Source organism: Micropterus dolomieu, linkage group LG11, assembly GCF_021292245.1.
Source record: "Micropterus dolomieu isolate WLL.071019.BEF.003 ecotype Adirondacks linkage group LG11, ASM2129224v1, whole genome shotgun sequence".
Classification (NCBI taxonomy): domain Eukaryota; kingdom Metazoa; phylum Chordata; class Actinopteri; order Centrarchiformes; family Centrarchidae; genus Micropterus; species Micropterus dolomieu.
This window is the reverse complement of record NC_060160.1, coordinates 20,527,075-20,543,841: the sequence shown is the minus strand read 5'-3', so window position 1 is coordinate 20,543,841 and position 16,767 is coordinate 20,527,075. Positions and strand designations below refer to the sequence as shown.

Genomic DNA, 16,767 nt, shown 5'->3' with positions numbered 1-16,767 from the left:
TGGGGTTTTTTCCCCCCCCCCCCCCCCTTTTGATCCAAAAAAATGCTAGAAAACATGTGCACAGACACACAAACACACACACAGCCGGTGTGATGATTGTTGTGCCTAGTGCCTGCTTGACAAAAACCTTGACTCAACAATTAGTGGTTTACAGCTTTGCCTTGGACAACAGGATGTGCTCAAGCATTCGACCTCAAATCACTCAGAGTGTCAAAATCAGAAGCGCGCTCTCTCTCTCTCTCTCTCTCTCTCTCTCTCTCTCTCTCTCTCTCTCTCTCTCTCTCTCTCTCTCTCTCTCTCTCTCTCTCTCTCTCTCTCTCCCTCATATATATGGAGGCAATGTGTGTGGATCTCTGACAGCTCACTGGGAGGAGGGTTGGAGGGGTGACAGGGAGAAAGGAGGCGAGGGGAGGTAGAAAGAGAGAGCAGGAGATAGAGGGAGACAGAGAGACAGTAACGGACAAAGAGGTAGTGTAAGATGGAGGATTCCTGTTCTAAAATCCAGTGAGTGGAGGAGAACACGTGGAAACTGTTGAACAGACAATATGATAGTGAGCAGTGTGACACTTAAGGCAATAGATGCGCAATCAGGCATGTGGCAGCACTGAATCTGTCTTGTGAACATTTGTTTTACAGAATATATCCTCCCCAAAAAATAGGTACAATATATCAGTTGATCTCCTCTTTGAGTTTAGACTAAAGAATAAGATTACAACCAGGCCAAAACAGGACAAACATAACAGTGACTATAGAAGAAGCCAGCATTTAGAGGCTCCAACCAGAGGAGGTCACTGTCCTACATTAGCTGCCTCAAACCAGTAAAGAATGTCTGATTGCCCTATAAAATTAAATGGGTTTTCAAACACTTTCTATGCTCATTTCAGTCTTGTTCATTTAATTTAGCCTTCTTATTTCCAGGTCAGTGAAAAGTCTATGCAGCAAAACCATGCAAAGATCGCTTTTTTCAAATACATTTGTTGTGATAGTTGTAAGCTGTTCAGAGGATGATTGAGGCATAAGGAAAAAAAGATGGATTTTTTTTTAGGCATATGACATGCAATTATGAGAGTCATTTCTAATGGTGTTCTCTTTTCATTGCTTTATATTGTGGGTTGACCATATTATTATCTTCACATCCTTGAGACATCAATGTGAGTGTGTGTTGGACAAGCCAGAAAATGTTACACTCACACAGGTTAAGGTGCACCCGAAAAATGTAACATGAAATGAATGATCTGTCCTTCAGCACTGACTGTCTCCTCTAGACTGCCACCAGTCAGGAGGAGAGCGAACTGTGTTAAAAATCATTGGCCCAGTACCTCTTCCTCTGAGTTGCAGTACTTATTCATTGCCAGCAGAGAGCACTCACATGTTAGAGAGTGCCCACTCACAGTGCACTCACAGTTGCCTCTCACTGTATGCCCCCACTGAGGGCTATATCCTGCTACCATTCAGGCCTGTTAGAGTACATCTAAACAGAGCCTAAACAATGTTTCTGCGGGGTCATAGCTGGGATGGGAGTAGGAGTTGATGGGAATGATGAGGTGATGGGTCTCCCTTTACCTTTAGACAAGCACCGCTGCACAAAAGTGCTATTGTGCTATTAGCATTTGTGTGTGGGTGGCATGAGCTTAAAAAAAGCCAGGGTAAATAAAAGCAGTTTTCATGCTATCGTGTGTGCAAGGCAGTATTAAATGCTTGGTAAGCATTATTCCTCACATACCCTTTGTGACTAGGATTAAACCTCAAATCTGTCTTCAGTGACTCCAGAAAAGATCTATTCACACAATCGGTTCTTACTTGGCAATTACTTTAAACTGCAGTTAGAAAGGATATTATATTCTCTATAAAGATGTGTTTGGCTATTGCTATTGGATATTTTGTCAATATGTCTATCTTGACATTTAATACAGTAATCTCAACTGACCACACTTGTATTTGTCCAATATTTGCACTAGTATTTTTTGTTTATTTGTTGCACCACAGTAAGATACCTGAAGATACAGCAAAAGGTTTGGTATAGCAGAATCATGATAATGCTTTTAGTGGCAATCAAAGCTAAACGTTACAAAGAATGAAAAAGAAGAGTGCTACACTGGATCTAAAAATGTAGAGAATAGTCTTTAACTTACACCAGAGTGCCTTGGATTTCAGTAAGCTGAGCAATCATTGTTATTTTTAACAACGTGTTTTTAAGCAACACGTCTTCACTATTCCTCACCAGTGGTTCCAATTCAATCATCCAGATATGCGGTTACGGGATTGTGCTAGTTTTTTATGAACTAGTGCAGTGTCCGATCAAAACGTACCTGCTCGAAATGGGCCATTTGCTTGACTTCTAGTAGCAAAACAAAATGGCAGACTGATTGAATGGTGTCACCCAGGACATAATAAGGAATGGGCATTTCAAGCAAATATAGCATTCAACTTAATAGCAAACTTGAGATAATCAACTGGCTGCTGTCATTGCTAACAGCTAGCTGTTTGGGACCTGGCTATTTCAGTCATTATATTGCTGGTGCTTGAATTGTTTGAGTTTATCGAAGTAAAATGGCAAACTTACTTTCCTACAATGTAACATCTCCGGTCTCTCTCTTTTTTAAATCTGTTCCTAAATGTACTGTAGCGAGTGACTGAGAGCCAGGTGTAACAAGCTTGTTCGGAGGTGTAACAGTTAATAGTGGTCCCGTCTCAATACACTACACAGTGTGTACTTCTGGCGGTAGTAATGCACTACTAATAAATATGTCCCGTAGATCTTAAGAGCTCAGCCTGGACACTGCACATCCTCAGCAAAACACCCGCCAAGTGGGAAGTCGATCGGATGAACGGTTTTCAAAAATCGACAGACAGACGGACTCTTTCCATTTTAGTTAGATTGGTAATTGGTATCTGCACTATGTATGTCTCTGCATATCTTGTATCTTTACAACCTGATTTGAAAATTATTTTAAAATATGGAAATTTAGTAGCTTTAACTAACTCAAATTTAAACCAGTGTGGCATTAATTGACAAAACAAGACGGAGATTAAGGAAAAACACTGAGAACATTAAACATGTCAACATTTCTCTCCAAGCTCCAATTGTGTAATGTGTATAAAACTCATCATCCATCCATTTTAAAGGTGATTGTGTACTCAGCTATGGATAGCAGACACAAAAACTGTTAAAACATGACATAAACAACAATATGAAACAATTCCAAAAAGACTGAGCGAGGCCTTGGGAAAAAGAGGACATTGCAATTGCTGTAATTTACATCATTTTACACATTTTACATTCACCTCTGTCTACCGGAGCTTGTAAAACACTGGCCAGCCCAGTCTTACATATTCAGATCATTGCCTCATTTAAGGGAAATTCAGCATAAGATGAACTGGCATAAATGTTTATGGAAACGGAATATTAGATTGGTGGGGTCAGATCCAGACTGAGCTCTCTATGGTAATAGCCCTGTCTTGAAATCAGTCCAGTCCCTCACTGAAGTGGAACAGCTGATAGACCATTCCCATCCCGGGGGGGAAGTTCAAGAAAAGAAAAGCCTAATTTACACTCTGTAACAGCTATTATTGTGGCAAAGGAGAGGAAGTAATAGTATAAATTATTGCTGTATTTTTGCTTCTGCAGGGTCTGGTCGAGATCTGTTGCCTAACAGTTGTAAATGGATGCACCAGTCCTCGTGGTTTAGCTTTGCTTCATCGTCTGTACTTTTACTCTTGTTCATTTTAAAAAGCTGAATTTGGATGTCTCTCTTTTTTTTAATGTTGATACACATATATTCCTCATCTTTATTTTTTTTTGTGCTATAGTTTTGACAGAAAAAAATCTTATTGTCATTCTGAATGCACAGAAGTTTTTTTTTTATTTCATCCTCACCTTTCAAAAACTTCACATTCAGTGTATATTGAAACACTTAGGATTCATGCTGTATACCCAGTTTTACCTCCAGTGGTACAATCACAAAATATTATAATGTAATTTTCTCTCCTTTAAATAATTTTGTGTATGGCCATCTGTCAGTCTAGTAAAGTCAGTGGGCAATAATTCTGGCAATTAAAATAAAAAGCTAACAAACGTAAACATAGCATAGTCCAGGGAGACATTGCAAACAGTACCTACCATAATTTTGGACTCAAAATAGGCAACACAGGAAAATATTTACCATCTGCACTACTCCCCATCCACCAAAATGTGTGAATTTCACAAGATTTGTTCATACATTATCTAAAATAAGCATATTATGGCAAACAAAATCATCTATTTCAACAAAATGCAACATCATCATATGCAGTGCACTTTCAGTGTGCATGTAGATAGGCTGATTACCTGTCATTGTGTCTTTGCTTTCTTTTTTGGCACTGCTTTACTTGCTAACATTTTAAGCCCCTGAGGTTCAATATGCTGTTTGAACAGATGCAAGAATCTTCCAAATGTCCTGTAGGGATCCTATCAGCATTTTTATATTATAAGTTATAGGTCAGGCATAGGTTATATTCTAATCATTATACTGGCTGTATGGTATATTGCTTTTAGCACAGAGCAGTCTGTTCACAGTTAGGAATGGGAGTTGCATCTTTTCATTCTGCCTTGAGTAGTGCAAAGCAGCAATATTTAGTTTGGAAGCAATCGGAACACAGCCAGACTAATTTGGTCCTTTACACTCAATGTACAGTCACATGTGCCAAGACTTAGCTAAGAGAAGAGATGAGGAGGCGAGGGTGATCGAGAGGATGACAATCAAAAAGGTCATTGGTTTGAATTGATGCAGATGGAGGAACACACCACACAATTGTTTTTGCTTGAGCTCATCTGCTTCAAACTCTTTTTCTCTTCCTATTTCCAAGAAAAGCGTCAATACAGCTTCGATATAGAAGGTCCAAACAAATAAACCATATGGATATGTATGCTAACCTGGGAGATGATGAGGCTATATTGTGGTGTTTTGAATAGGCTCTGTGATGATGTAAATTAAAGAGGAGGCCTTTAAAAGTGGAACGAGGGGCCTTATTGCATATGCATTGAGGTAGATCAAAGCCTTTTCTGAGGTCAGACATTTACATAGTGATATCACCAGAGCTATGGGAACCTGGCAACCCTGTCTTTGGACTATCTTTCAATAAAGAGGGACTTGTGGAAGTCCTTTGGCACAATTAAAACAGGAGTCAAGGAAGTTCCTTCTGCTCCACTGTCTGCCTGCCTTTTTCCTTTTTTAAGCTATTTGTGGTGTGAAATAGCAGCTTTTTTTCAAAGAAAGCCTGGGGTAATAACTTTACAAGTCTAATAACTGTCTTTGTGCTTCCAGGAAAGAGAAGACTAACTTCAAGGCTCATTCTGTTCTACCGTCAAAAGGTGAGTGTAAACAAAGTCATTCAATTGCGTGTAAAGACACAGTGTTAAAAAAAGGTTAATTACACTGAACAGTTCACCATAAAGAGGTTGATGTGCAAACATGTATGAAATTATTGTAATTTTTGAGCTTCGCAGGAACTCCAATTGTTCAATTACGCTCTCTGTAAATGCAGCTATGCCTTTTGAGGATGTATAAATGAAAAAATGACCTTAAAGCCAATTCTAGGTTAGTCAAAGCTTAGATTTATGTTGTCAGCAAGCACTACCTAATCCTCTTACAAATTACCAAAACATTCCTGCTTCAGGGAATTATCTGTGTTCCTACATCAATAATCAAATCTTAAACATAAGCTTATGGAGATGTTGGGCTATTTATTAACTGCTCTAAATAAAACCCTGAACAAGCAATGTTAATTCTATTGGTAAGGCAGCCACACAGCTGCCTTTTGTCAATACATTTCTGATTAAATTTAAAAAAATCTAAGTATGTCCAAAGAGTGTGCATTTCCAGCGGAGTGGTGTCAGACTGCATCCTAGTTCTTAAGGAGCAACTTTCATGCTTGTGATGAGATCACCCAAGATGCACTTTATTGCCATTAATGAACAAGACAGAGATTTAACACATATTAGACTGTATAATGGGCAGAATGTTAAAATTTTATTGTGAAATCGAATTCAAGGTAAGCTTTAGCTTCGGTGCAATTAAATGCTGGAATGCTTGTAAAGAGAGCGTAGAACTGACCTTATAAAGAAATTATGTCAAAGGTCACATTTCATTTGAACCATGGAAGGGTAAATATAATACTTTAATAATGTAATCTTGTATGTTTTTCTCTCTACCTTTTTTGTATAGCTTTCTGGGGGGAATCAGACGACAGCAACTCAGAGATTGAAGCAGCCTTGCGTCCTCGACCTTTCAACACAAACACCAATGACATTGATGACTTCTGTGACTGATATATCCCTGCAGATATTTTTTAAATGCACTATATTATATCACTGCAACATTTCAGGCAGTTTGGCTCACAGTAATTCACCCCCTGACCATTATTTTAGTGGTCTGCATTGTAAATCATATGCACACTGTATCGTAAAAACAAATAATAAAGTTGACAGCTCTCACGCTGGGTAAAGTATGTGAAGAGTTGTCCAACACTCTGATGTTAACCCTGCTTCAGTCTCTTTATCTGAACAACTCTCCCAGCTCATAATAACAGCTCGAAATAGATTAAACTGATCTTTTAAAGCGATTTGTTTGCACTAGGCTGAAAATCATGCATTTTGAATGCTGCAAGCATCTCCGAGTGCTCTACCTCCAGCATGCTCGAGTGTAATGATGTGAGTCACCTGTGAAATGACAAAGCACAATGGCCACTCTGCACGCTGCTGTGCGACCTGTGAACCTGCTGAAGAGGCCCATCTCCCAGGGCACAAAGTGTTGTAGCGATAACAAACTCAGAATATTTAGAACCTCTAACAAACGTTCTACACATATTTTCACAGCTGCTTCTTTAATAGTTGTGCTCATGCTACAGAAATACAGAGACGTATGTCTAAATTCCTCTGTATTATTGTGCAAATGAGTCACGAGTAGCGGAATTGTTGCTGAAACCACACAATAGTCTTCTCCAATTTGTGATTTTACAGCACATTGAACGTTCCGTATCTATTAATAACTCGGAGCTACTGTGTGGGAGGCTACATTCCCAAGTTTACATTTATAGTTCATTATGTCTGTAGTGTAAATTTTCAAATCTGCCATTCTGGGATGTGGTAAAAGCCCCTGGCATTCAGTGTCAGCAGGATTCCATTAGTCAGCTTTAGGTGACTTTACATGCCTGAACCTTTTAAAGTAGGACTCCACATTCATTACCAATAATGGCTTCAGACAGCCCTGACCCACCACAGAAAAGGGACTTTGGCAGAATAATTTGGAGTTTGCTAAAAGGCTCCCTAACATAATATCCATGTTAAGGAGCATGTCAACAGATACTTGTGTGCGACAGAGCTCATGGTGGAAGTGGAGTTATATTGTACTAATGTGTACTAACACACAATAACATTTTAAAAAAGAACATGTTTCCATGCGAGAGAAACGATAATATTCAGCTCATTCTTTTAAGAGGATGTGTAAGGTCTTATCTTGCAGTTAAGCAGGTGTCATCCATATAGTGACTGACTAAATTACAGTATCAGCTTTGCCACATTACTCGATCCACCAGGTTGACATTAGACAGAGGTCTGTTCTTACAGCAGCGGTTTTGTAAAGATGATGCATGTTTATTCTGATCCAATAGATGATGTCTCTGCGGAACAAGGGAGGATGGAAAATAATTGTATTTTTATTGTTACACGGCCACTTGTGATTTCAATGCAGCATTTGATCATTTAATTTTGCTCCTGAAAACACAAAATCCAACTATCCTCAAAATAATCAGTAGGTTCCAAACTAGGAGCATTTTCATATTTTTTTTATGTGACATGAAACCTCACCTTTCTGCTGATGGATTGTAGGCTCTGTGTTATTCAGCTATGAAACACTTTACATTTATTTTAGGAAAACTCTGAATTCATACAGTCCTTATAATCTTTAAACAACATACAGGTCTTAATGATCTATATTATTGTATATTGACACTGCAGCATTGTTGAGGTTTATTTTCACATATTAAAAATAAATGACAAGTAAATAGTCCACAAAGTCTCAGGTCTCAGTCTCTTTCTGAGGTCATCTGGGTGTTGTCAGATTAAAGCTAGTAGTATGATTGTAGCAGAGATTGACGCTTTTGTAAAAGTTGCCATGATTGACATTGGCATAGATTCTAAAATATGTGGTTGGGTGCGGATCAAGTTTCTTGTGTGTTCATTTAAAATGAGAAACTCAAGTCTTTGTCTTTTTCTCAAATGTGTAATCATCACAAATTTAGCCTCAACTGTCCTTGATCACAATAACGAATACCGCTGCACTGTAACCTCCAAACTACAACCGCTGGTTCAATGGGCAGAAGCACAGTTTTTACAGCAACCTAAACAGAACATCTGTGAGAAGCAATTTCAGACTTATTTCGATTTACATTCTTTTTCCTTGAGTTACCTTTTTTTATTGTGAAAAGTGTTGGTTTAATTTACTGCATATTATCAGCCACATTGGTTCAAGGAGAAAACTTTTTCTCCATCATCAGCTTCAAAATTGAATCAGTAGCTAAAACTAAAAACTATAAATGTTTTAGACTAGTGATAGCCCATTGCTATTTTTCATTCTTTGAATGTAAACTAGCATGATGCATTAAGGCTTATCATTTATTCACTTTGTTTTTCTTTCTGTTACCACTGTATGCCCTTATTGTGTTGATCCAAATCCCTCAGAAGAACTGGGGTGGTCCCATGCTGCCTTTTTGACCAGCTGCTGTGCTTACCAGGGTGATGTTGTTGTTTGAATCTGACTCCTGCTAGTGAAAATCATTTTAGCAATATTAATATATTAATAACATGCACAACAACTACTTAGATTGGTAACATCACGTGTTTTTGCTACATTTTATAACTCATTCTTTATGTTTCCCTGAAGCTGCACATCTACTGTATGTAACAAAGGTCAAGGTCTGACACAGTTTTGTTATATGTACAAATACAATGTCTGTAAAAGCAGAGGTGGAAGAAGTACTCTTAGATCTTAGCAATACCACAGCAATACCACAGAAACTCATGGATACAAATTGTTAAAATCTTTTAAACTACAAAAGTATTGGTATTAAAATATACTTCAAGTACCAAAAGTAAAAGTAACCATTATGCAGAATGGTCAATTTAAAAATAATATATATTATAATATTGGGTTGCAATTATTAATGCATTAATGTGGACATCACTTTAGGTAGAGCTCATTTTACTACTTTATACATGTTATCTGCCTGGTAGCTTGTGAATTTCCCCTGTGGGATCAATAAATGTGTATCTCAATCTATAATTTTACATCATAATTTATTTGTAAATAAAATTTTGTATTATTAATTTGAATATGCAAAGTAACTAGTAACTTAAGTTATAAAATTAATTTAGTGGAGTAAAGTACCACATTTGCCTTTGACAAAGTAGAAAATGGAAATACTCAAGTAAAGTACAAGTATTTTTAGTTACAAGGGCATTTGTACTAAATCTACTTGGTTACTTTCCACCACTTTGTTAAAATAATCTGTCGGCTGTTTGACACATCACAAACCAGCTACCAGACAGTAGGTGACGATGGTTACTAATACGTTTCGCTTCCAGTACATTCAGTTTATTAAAAAAACTAGCGAATTGTACAAAGAAAACACTTAATGGTTAGTGCATTTCAGTATTCGAGAGCCCTCCAAGTCTGCTGAATATCTTTATCAGTTTACTAGATTGTCCAGTATTAGCATCGTTGCAGTCTCGGGGTTGCACCTGAGATAATTACAAACATATCTTGTGGTTGGATTATGGTTCACCATTTTAAGAGAAATTGTCTCTTCTACCTTTGATCTTCATGTTGGATTATTGAACAATGCTGCAAAACAGTGAGTCTTTATAGAAACCTCGCGCTTTAATTATGATGCATGCACACTAGGGCCAAAAGAAATTAATCGATTAGTCATCAGTAAATTAATTTGCAACAGTTTTGATAATGATTTAGTCATTTGAGACATTTTTAAAGCACAAATTGTGAAAAGTCACAGGTTCCAGCTTTTCAAATGATTGATTTGAATGAATGATTTTTCTGGTTTTCTTAGTCTTTTATGATAACAAACTGAAGATCTTTCAGATTTAGATTGCTGTTGGGACAAAACAAGACATTTGAAGATACCACCATAAGCTCTGGGAAACTGTTTTTTAATATTTGCTGACATTTTATAGACCAAACAGTTAACCAGTTTATTGAGAAAATGAGCTGGATATTCATGAATAATGAACAGTAATTGTTTGTTGCCGCCCTAACACCCAAATTTGATATTTATAGTGATCTGAAACATTTCTTTGTCATAAAATCTCATTGTAGCTATGCAGTACATGGAGTACAGTATATTGTATACATGATGTGTCATCCAAGTATGGCCACCCCACAAATCCTGGAACAAAGATTTTAGACGAGGATACATCCATCCATCCATCCATCGTCAACTGCTTATCCTGCGTACAGGGGGACGAGGATACATATTACACAAAATAACACAAACGTGCTTTAAAATGTGAGCTCACAACGACGACAGTGTTTTGAGTATGGAAGCCTGTTCCTTTCAGCCTGGCATACTATCAAGCACTGAGCTTAAAGCCATTCATGTTCAGTCCACATCAATTCAGCCTTTTTTTCCTCACCAATTGCTGCCATGAGTGTCTGGAAAGTTGAGAGGAGGGTCTTGCTCTCTCACAAGCCAGATTGACCTGCTTTTTGTCCAGACAACTTCCAATAAGAACTGTTCTTTCATCGCTGTCTTGCATTTGAGTCTCGTGCATGCGTCTAAATCTAAATAATGCGACACTTGTGTTACTGGTAAAAGAAGTAGTAGATTTCAAGTGTACAATGTATAAATAATCAGAATAAATGTGTAACAGTGGTTCCTTTTTGAAAAGTCTGTCAATCCTCCTCACTATTATATTGGTTATTATACATTTTTGATTTCCGTTCAAATGAGAATTTAATGTCAGCTGAGAGAGGGGGGGAGGGGGGGATGAAAGCAAGTGGCAAAGTTAAACACATTCATCAACAACGCTATGATTTTGCTCTCATATGTTTGTGTAATATATTCCTGCTTGCTGGACAAACCGAGGCTCTCGAGTGTACGCCTTCATTCTCCCCTGCCCTACTTTTATTTTTATCAGTGAATAATTATTTAGAGCAAGGTCATTTTGATCTTCTGCCTCAATAGGCCTCAATTAAATATTCATTCATTCTGATGTGGCCTCCTCTGCAGCTTCTTTGGTATGTGTGTTAAAGAGACAAAAGGCTGTTTTTGATTACACAAGCTTGGGCTTTTTTCAAAGAGATGTGGCATCATTATATAGAGTTAAACAATCTTTTTCACTGATCAACAGAGTTGTTGGTAAAATGTTTACTTTGGCTAGGATTAGTGATTTTGCCCTTGAACAAAATCTATTCCGTTTGCAAAGCTTAATCAAGCCATATCTGCAAGGCTTCTGTTCCATGTGTCATGCTCTACTGCTTCATCATGAATTTAAGCAATTTATCTCTGACTACGGCCAATTTGGTTGACTATTGCTTGTAGGCTAGATTAATCCAAACTGAAATTGTAACAGTATGCGTTAAAAGTGCAGGGATTGCAATCTTAGTCCGTATTGTTGATCTGACTGGTAAATAACTATTTGATGGATAGGTATTACATTTGGTATACACATGTTTGCAGATGATGAATTGTAATGATTTTAGTGATCCCTGACTTTCAAATGTAGCACCACCAGCAGGTTAAAGTTTCCACTTTATTCAATTCTTCAGTTCATGAAAGAATACCTCCACAGCTTGACAAGCCATGTCCGGGCTTTCCTATGATTGCCGCTGTACAGAGAAAACCCTTTTAGATTCAGATAACAGCATATCCCTTACACTTTTGCCACCCTCAGACCAAATGTTAAATGTTTTGCCCCATAAGGAGGACAGGATAAGCCGTTGCATAGCAGACATTTTGACTAAGAAAAGCACAGGTGATTAATAACATTAACAACAGCTGCGTTCCACTCAAGTGTGACAATGAATCAGGATGCACAATAGTGCTGTGTGTGCTCTGTCCAAAATTCCTACCTCAAAAATTCCAACAACGTCCTGCACACACCCCACAACACCTGTGTCACACAAAAAGTATCTAAAATCTCAGTTGACTGCTTAATAAAGATTTAACAACAGAGTGGCTATTATATAGGGAGTAGATGTAATGAGTGAACGAGGGAGTGAATTCGGACACAGACAGAAACAGAAGCAGCCTAATGTAATGCAGCCGTCTTTAATTCACTCTTTAACCTGCTTTAACTACTATGAAATTTCAAAATGTGAATGTGAATGAAAAATCTGCTCTGTTGTAATTCACGTTACATCCTCGTTCCTTTTACAGCTGATTGGTTATGTATGGAGCATTTTATATGTTGAAATATTACCAATGATGTTTTGTTTTGTGTATCCAGCATATTGGTTGCAGTCATCTAGATATAAAACACAGAAATATTATATTCAAGTTAACCATTTGGTCTTTTTTTCCAATAGTTAGAGGTGAAAAGTGACTACTTACAGCTACTCTTGTTAAAATACTTTTTTAAATATCTTTCCTGAACTCTTTATCAAAGAGCTTCTACCTTTATAAGTTGTTTTATATGGTTTCTTATGAAGTAGTCATAGTATACTAATGTGGTATGTTGTGATCACAGTCTGGGTATTGGCATCTGTCTTGTTTCAAATTACATCACCCAAGTTATTTTTTAAATTACATAGGTAGGCAACTACACTTTTAGGTGACAAGATTTTAATAAAAATGACTGGTTCTGAAGAAACTGGAAATTATTTTATGTCAGTCACTCAGATCTATGTAATATTAAAATAAATATAGCCTGCTTATATTTGAGTACAACATTTTTTCTTGTTTTTTGTTTTTTCACTATTGTGTCTTGGCAAAGAAATTGTCGTTTTTGATCCTGTCAGCGAAAATGTCATAGGAGAGAAGAAATATGCTCACTGAAGACTAAACTCATTGGAGGAAGTGTACAACGTCAAATAAACAAAAAGAAAGATGTATTAGTACTAATATTAGTAAAAATGTAAGTTGGCTGTTGTTCTAGCTAGTTGTTTCCCCCCTTTGAACAAATGTGAGTCCTCTGATAAGTCTTATTATTCCTTTTCACTATATGGAACATATCTCCAGCCCTGCCATTACATTTATCACTTGATTTAGCAAGTATCTGAAAGCGCAGTGGGTGAACAATAGGTCCAAGGATGATTTGCACATGAATGATGTCTGTGAATGAGAGTGGGTTACAGAGGAAGGCTGTCTCTCCATAGACGGGGCAGGAAGGTTCGCTCCCCTTTGCCCCCACTCCAAAGACCAGGTGAGATTCTCCGACACAAAGGGCCAAGTGAAAATCTGTTCAGCATGGGTGCCTAAAACCCTTATTATGGTGATGCTTTATGGAGGATTTCAGTGGACGTATATAAAAGCACCGAGTTGCTCCCGTCTGCAGCTGGATACCGTGTCTTTATGGTTTGCTGTTACGTGTCCAGAAGGCTTTGATCTTTTCATTACAATACCATATTTTTGCAATTGTACAAAATGTACAACAGTCTCCATTTCTGTGTGGAACGTCTGTACCAAGGCTGTTCACAATAGCTTGTGTATTTATCCTGAACTTATCCCACTGTGCAAAATGCATTTCATTTGTCCTTGGTTCCCCCAAAATAAACTTTTATTGATTCAACTTTGTCAGCATAGCTAGCAGTGATAAGAGACCTGGGTGAGAATCAGCACATAGAAAGACTGAAGGATATATCATTCTTTGAATTGTAACTTGACAAAAATATATTTTTTGAAATTCTTGTGATGTTTGACGTGGCTCTATTCCTGTTGGTACTTTGTTACTCGTTTTATTTGGTATATTTAGGTTGACACTGTTCAATTAGATATACCTGGAACATATGTATGCTATCTTTAAATGCATGGCCCAGTCTCCGCACACATTAATCCGAATTATGAGCATCATATTATAAACAGTGGTGGAAGTATTTGGAACTTTTACTTAGGCAAATATTCCAATACCACAGCATACACATATATTTGGGTTATAATTATTAATGCATCAATGTGTAAGCATCACTAAAGTTGCAGCTGGTAAAGGTTTGCATCAATTTAACTACTTTATATACTTTACCTTCATCCATAAAAATACTTCATAATTCATTAGATTTTGTAGTGGAGCAACAATACAAATAATATTTCCCTCAAAAATGTAGTGGAGTAGAAGTTGAAAGTAACATTAAAATGGAAATACTCAAGTAAAGCACAAGTGCCTCAAAATTGTGCTCGTACAGTACTTGAGTGAATGTACTCAGTTACATTCCTCCACTAAAATACTGCAGAACCACAAAAGATAGGATTCATTCACCTACCAAATCTGCTTCCATTCATTCCATGTAAACAGCGAGCAGCTTGTTGTAAAATATGCATGATGGCATATTTTGACAAACCAAACACATGACTCTGCAAAATATGTGGGACAAAAGTCAGAATTCAGCTAGTATGCATGCAAATATGCACAATGTTCGTCATGCAAGACAGTCAGTTTTGACTTGCAAATGCTGCCTAGAGGAAGGAGACAGCTACTGTTAGTGCCTGGTGCGTCAAAACACACTGTCAGGGAAACATAGCCAGTGAATAGCATAATCATTAGCATCAGTTTTTCTCTTAATGAAATAAATTGTTTTGGAAACATATTACAGATTTAAACTCATGGACATCAAAGTAATGAAATTATTTACTTACAAAATCCATTCTCTCCAACTCAGTCAGTTGGCTGGTCACATTATTACAAAATGCAGCTGGTGCGTGACCGCACATGAAAAAGCAAATGCCAAGTTGGGTCATGCAATTACATAATTTTGTCTGTGCATGCTATATTGCATATATTTTACATAAAGGTAGTCTTGATTGTGGAGTAGAGTGCCATTTTTGTTTGCAAGTGAGTTAAATTATTTTCACTTCAGTGTTCCCTCCATAAAAGGCTATTGCAGTAAAACATTTAATTACTAAAAACATTCAGAGGGAACAAATATCACTTAAAATACATGATTTAGAGAGCTAGATTCTGATACATTCCCAGGTATTGGTGCAATTAATTCTGGTTTAAAAGGCATGGTTCTCACTTGCCCAATTGAAATGAATTAAAGGAGGAGGAGGAGGAGGAGGAAAGAATTCAGAAGTCAGAATTACTCTGCTTCCAACCATGCCTGGAGTGAACATAACCAATGTGGCCCAGTTTTACTCATGCCTCTAGTCCATTTCTGTGATCCTTCGTATGAGGGGACAAGAAGGGCCCGCTATGCACAGCCATAATGAAGAGACCCAGACTGAAGCTGTGGTCAGAGAGCTCCAAGTCTAGATTGCCAGATTCCTGCTCGAGATGCTTCAAATCACATTATAATTAACCGCATTTAGGATGGAGAGCAGAGAGTCCCTGCTTAGAGCTATTCCCCTGATTCTCTCTCTCTCCCTCACACACACACACTCTTCCTCCGTCCCCATCTCTTGCTGTCCCCATTTTCAGTTTGGGTAATTAATATGGAAAGATGGAAAGGCATCATATTCTACAAATTCCTATGAGATTGGGTTGCAAAAGCTGTTAAAGCCAAGTAGGTAAATTAGTATTCATGCAGGTTTTCCTGTTGCAAGTCATCTTTCCCTGTGGGACCAAGTAGTAGATTGGGTAGACAGGCAACGCTCATCCTTGATTATGTGAGCTGAATGCCACCACGGAGCCGAAGCCCAGCAGGAAAAAAAATTCCTTAGGCAGTAAATCAATTTCTGTGACCTGCTAAATGTAATTGACTACACTCTAATTCTTTAACCCTGTGTATGAGGGTGAAAACACATCCTGAGGTAGAATGATTACCAGCTATTATACAAATCCATGGTTTCTGTATCAGTTAATAACCATTTACAGCAAAATTATACATTTGCCATGATTCAGTGGCAATAAACAATTGCTTTAATGCACTAGTCATGTCTTTGTTTAGTCAATCAGCTGGATCTCAGAAAACCACCTATTATTCAAAACAGGAAAATGGCTTGAGAGTTTTTTGCTTTTAGATACATGGACATTTGTATGTAAATTGAGATGTTAATATTTCAGCTTGTGCTGAAAACTGGATATGGCCTTTAATGTTATGGTTCATACACCATAGGATTCATAGGGAGCATTTGAGGCTGTTACACTACATAAAATGCTTTGGTGATTGTGGATCCACATTACTGTAGTTTCAGAGTCTTTGCACAGCATAACAAATGTTATTTGATTATGCCAAATACACTGTCAGATATTTGTTTGACTGACAATGCACCATTTTGTTGTCCTTTTCAGTACATTAGTACATAATTTCATTCATTAACGTGTTCTCTCAAGGCTTCTTTGTCCATCCAGTTTGTGACACACAAGCTCATTGACAGTACATGTATCCTGGCCTCATCTTGACTAGTTGTCAGCGGGCCCAGGACACCGGGTTCTGACTTTGGCCAGATTAATTAGCAGTCCATCCTCAACAGTCCGTTCCTGCATTCCTATTAGACCCAGCTCAGCAATCTACTGGAAGGTAATTTGGTGCTCCATGCACACAGGGCGCAGCATTGACACCTTATGCTTCGTGATTGAAGGCAATCTCCTGGGGACAGCGCTAAATTTATTCATAGTACGCT

The 16,767-nt window shown here is 37.7% G+C and overlaps 1 protein-coding gene across 2 annotated transcripts in view; it reads left to right on the top strand.

The window, feature by feature from the left end:
- kiz (kizuna centrosomal protein) overlaps positions 1-6,517 on the top strand; it is a 24,619-nt gene extending 18,102 nt beyond the window's left edge. For both annotated transcript variants that reach the window (XM_046061742.1, XM_046061743.1), the window contains 2 exons: positions 5,304-5,350; positions 6,204-6,517. In XM_046061742.1, the coding sequence (XP_045917698.1) occupies positions 5,304-5,350; positions 6,204-6,307 (151 nt within the window). In that variant the 3' untranslated portion in view covers positions 6,308-6,517. The remainder of the gene's footprint in view (positions 1-5,303; positions 5,351-6,203) is intronic.
- Positions 6,518-16,767: the final 10,250 nt, after the last annotated feature.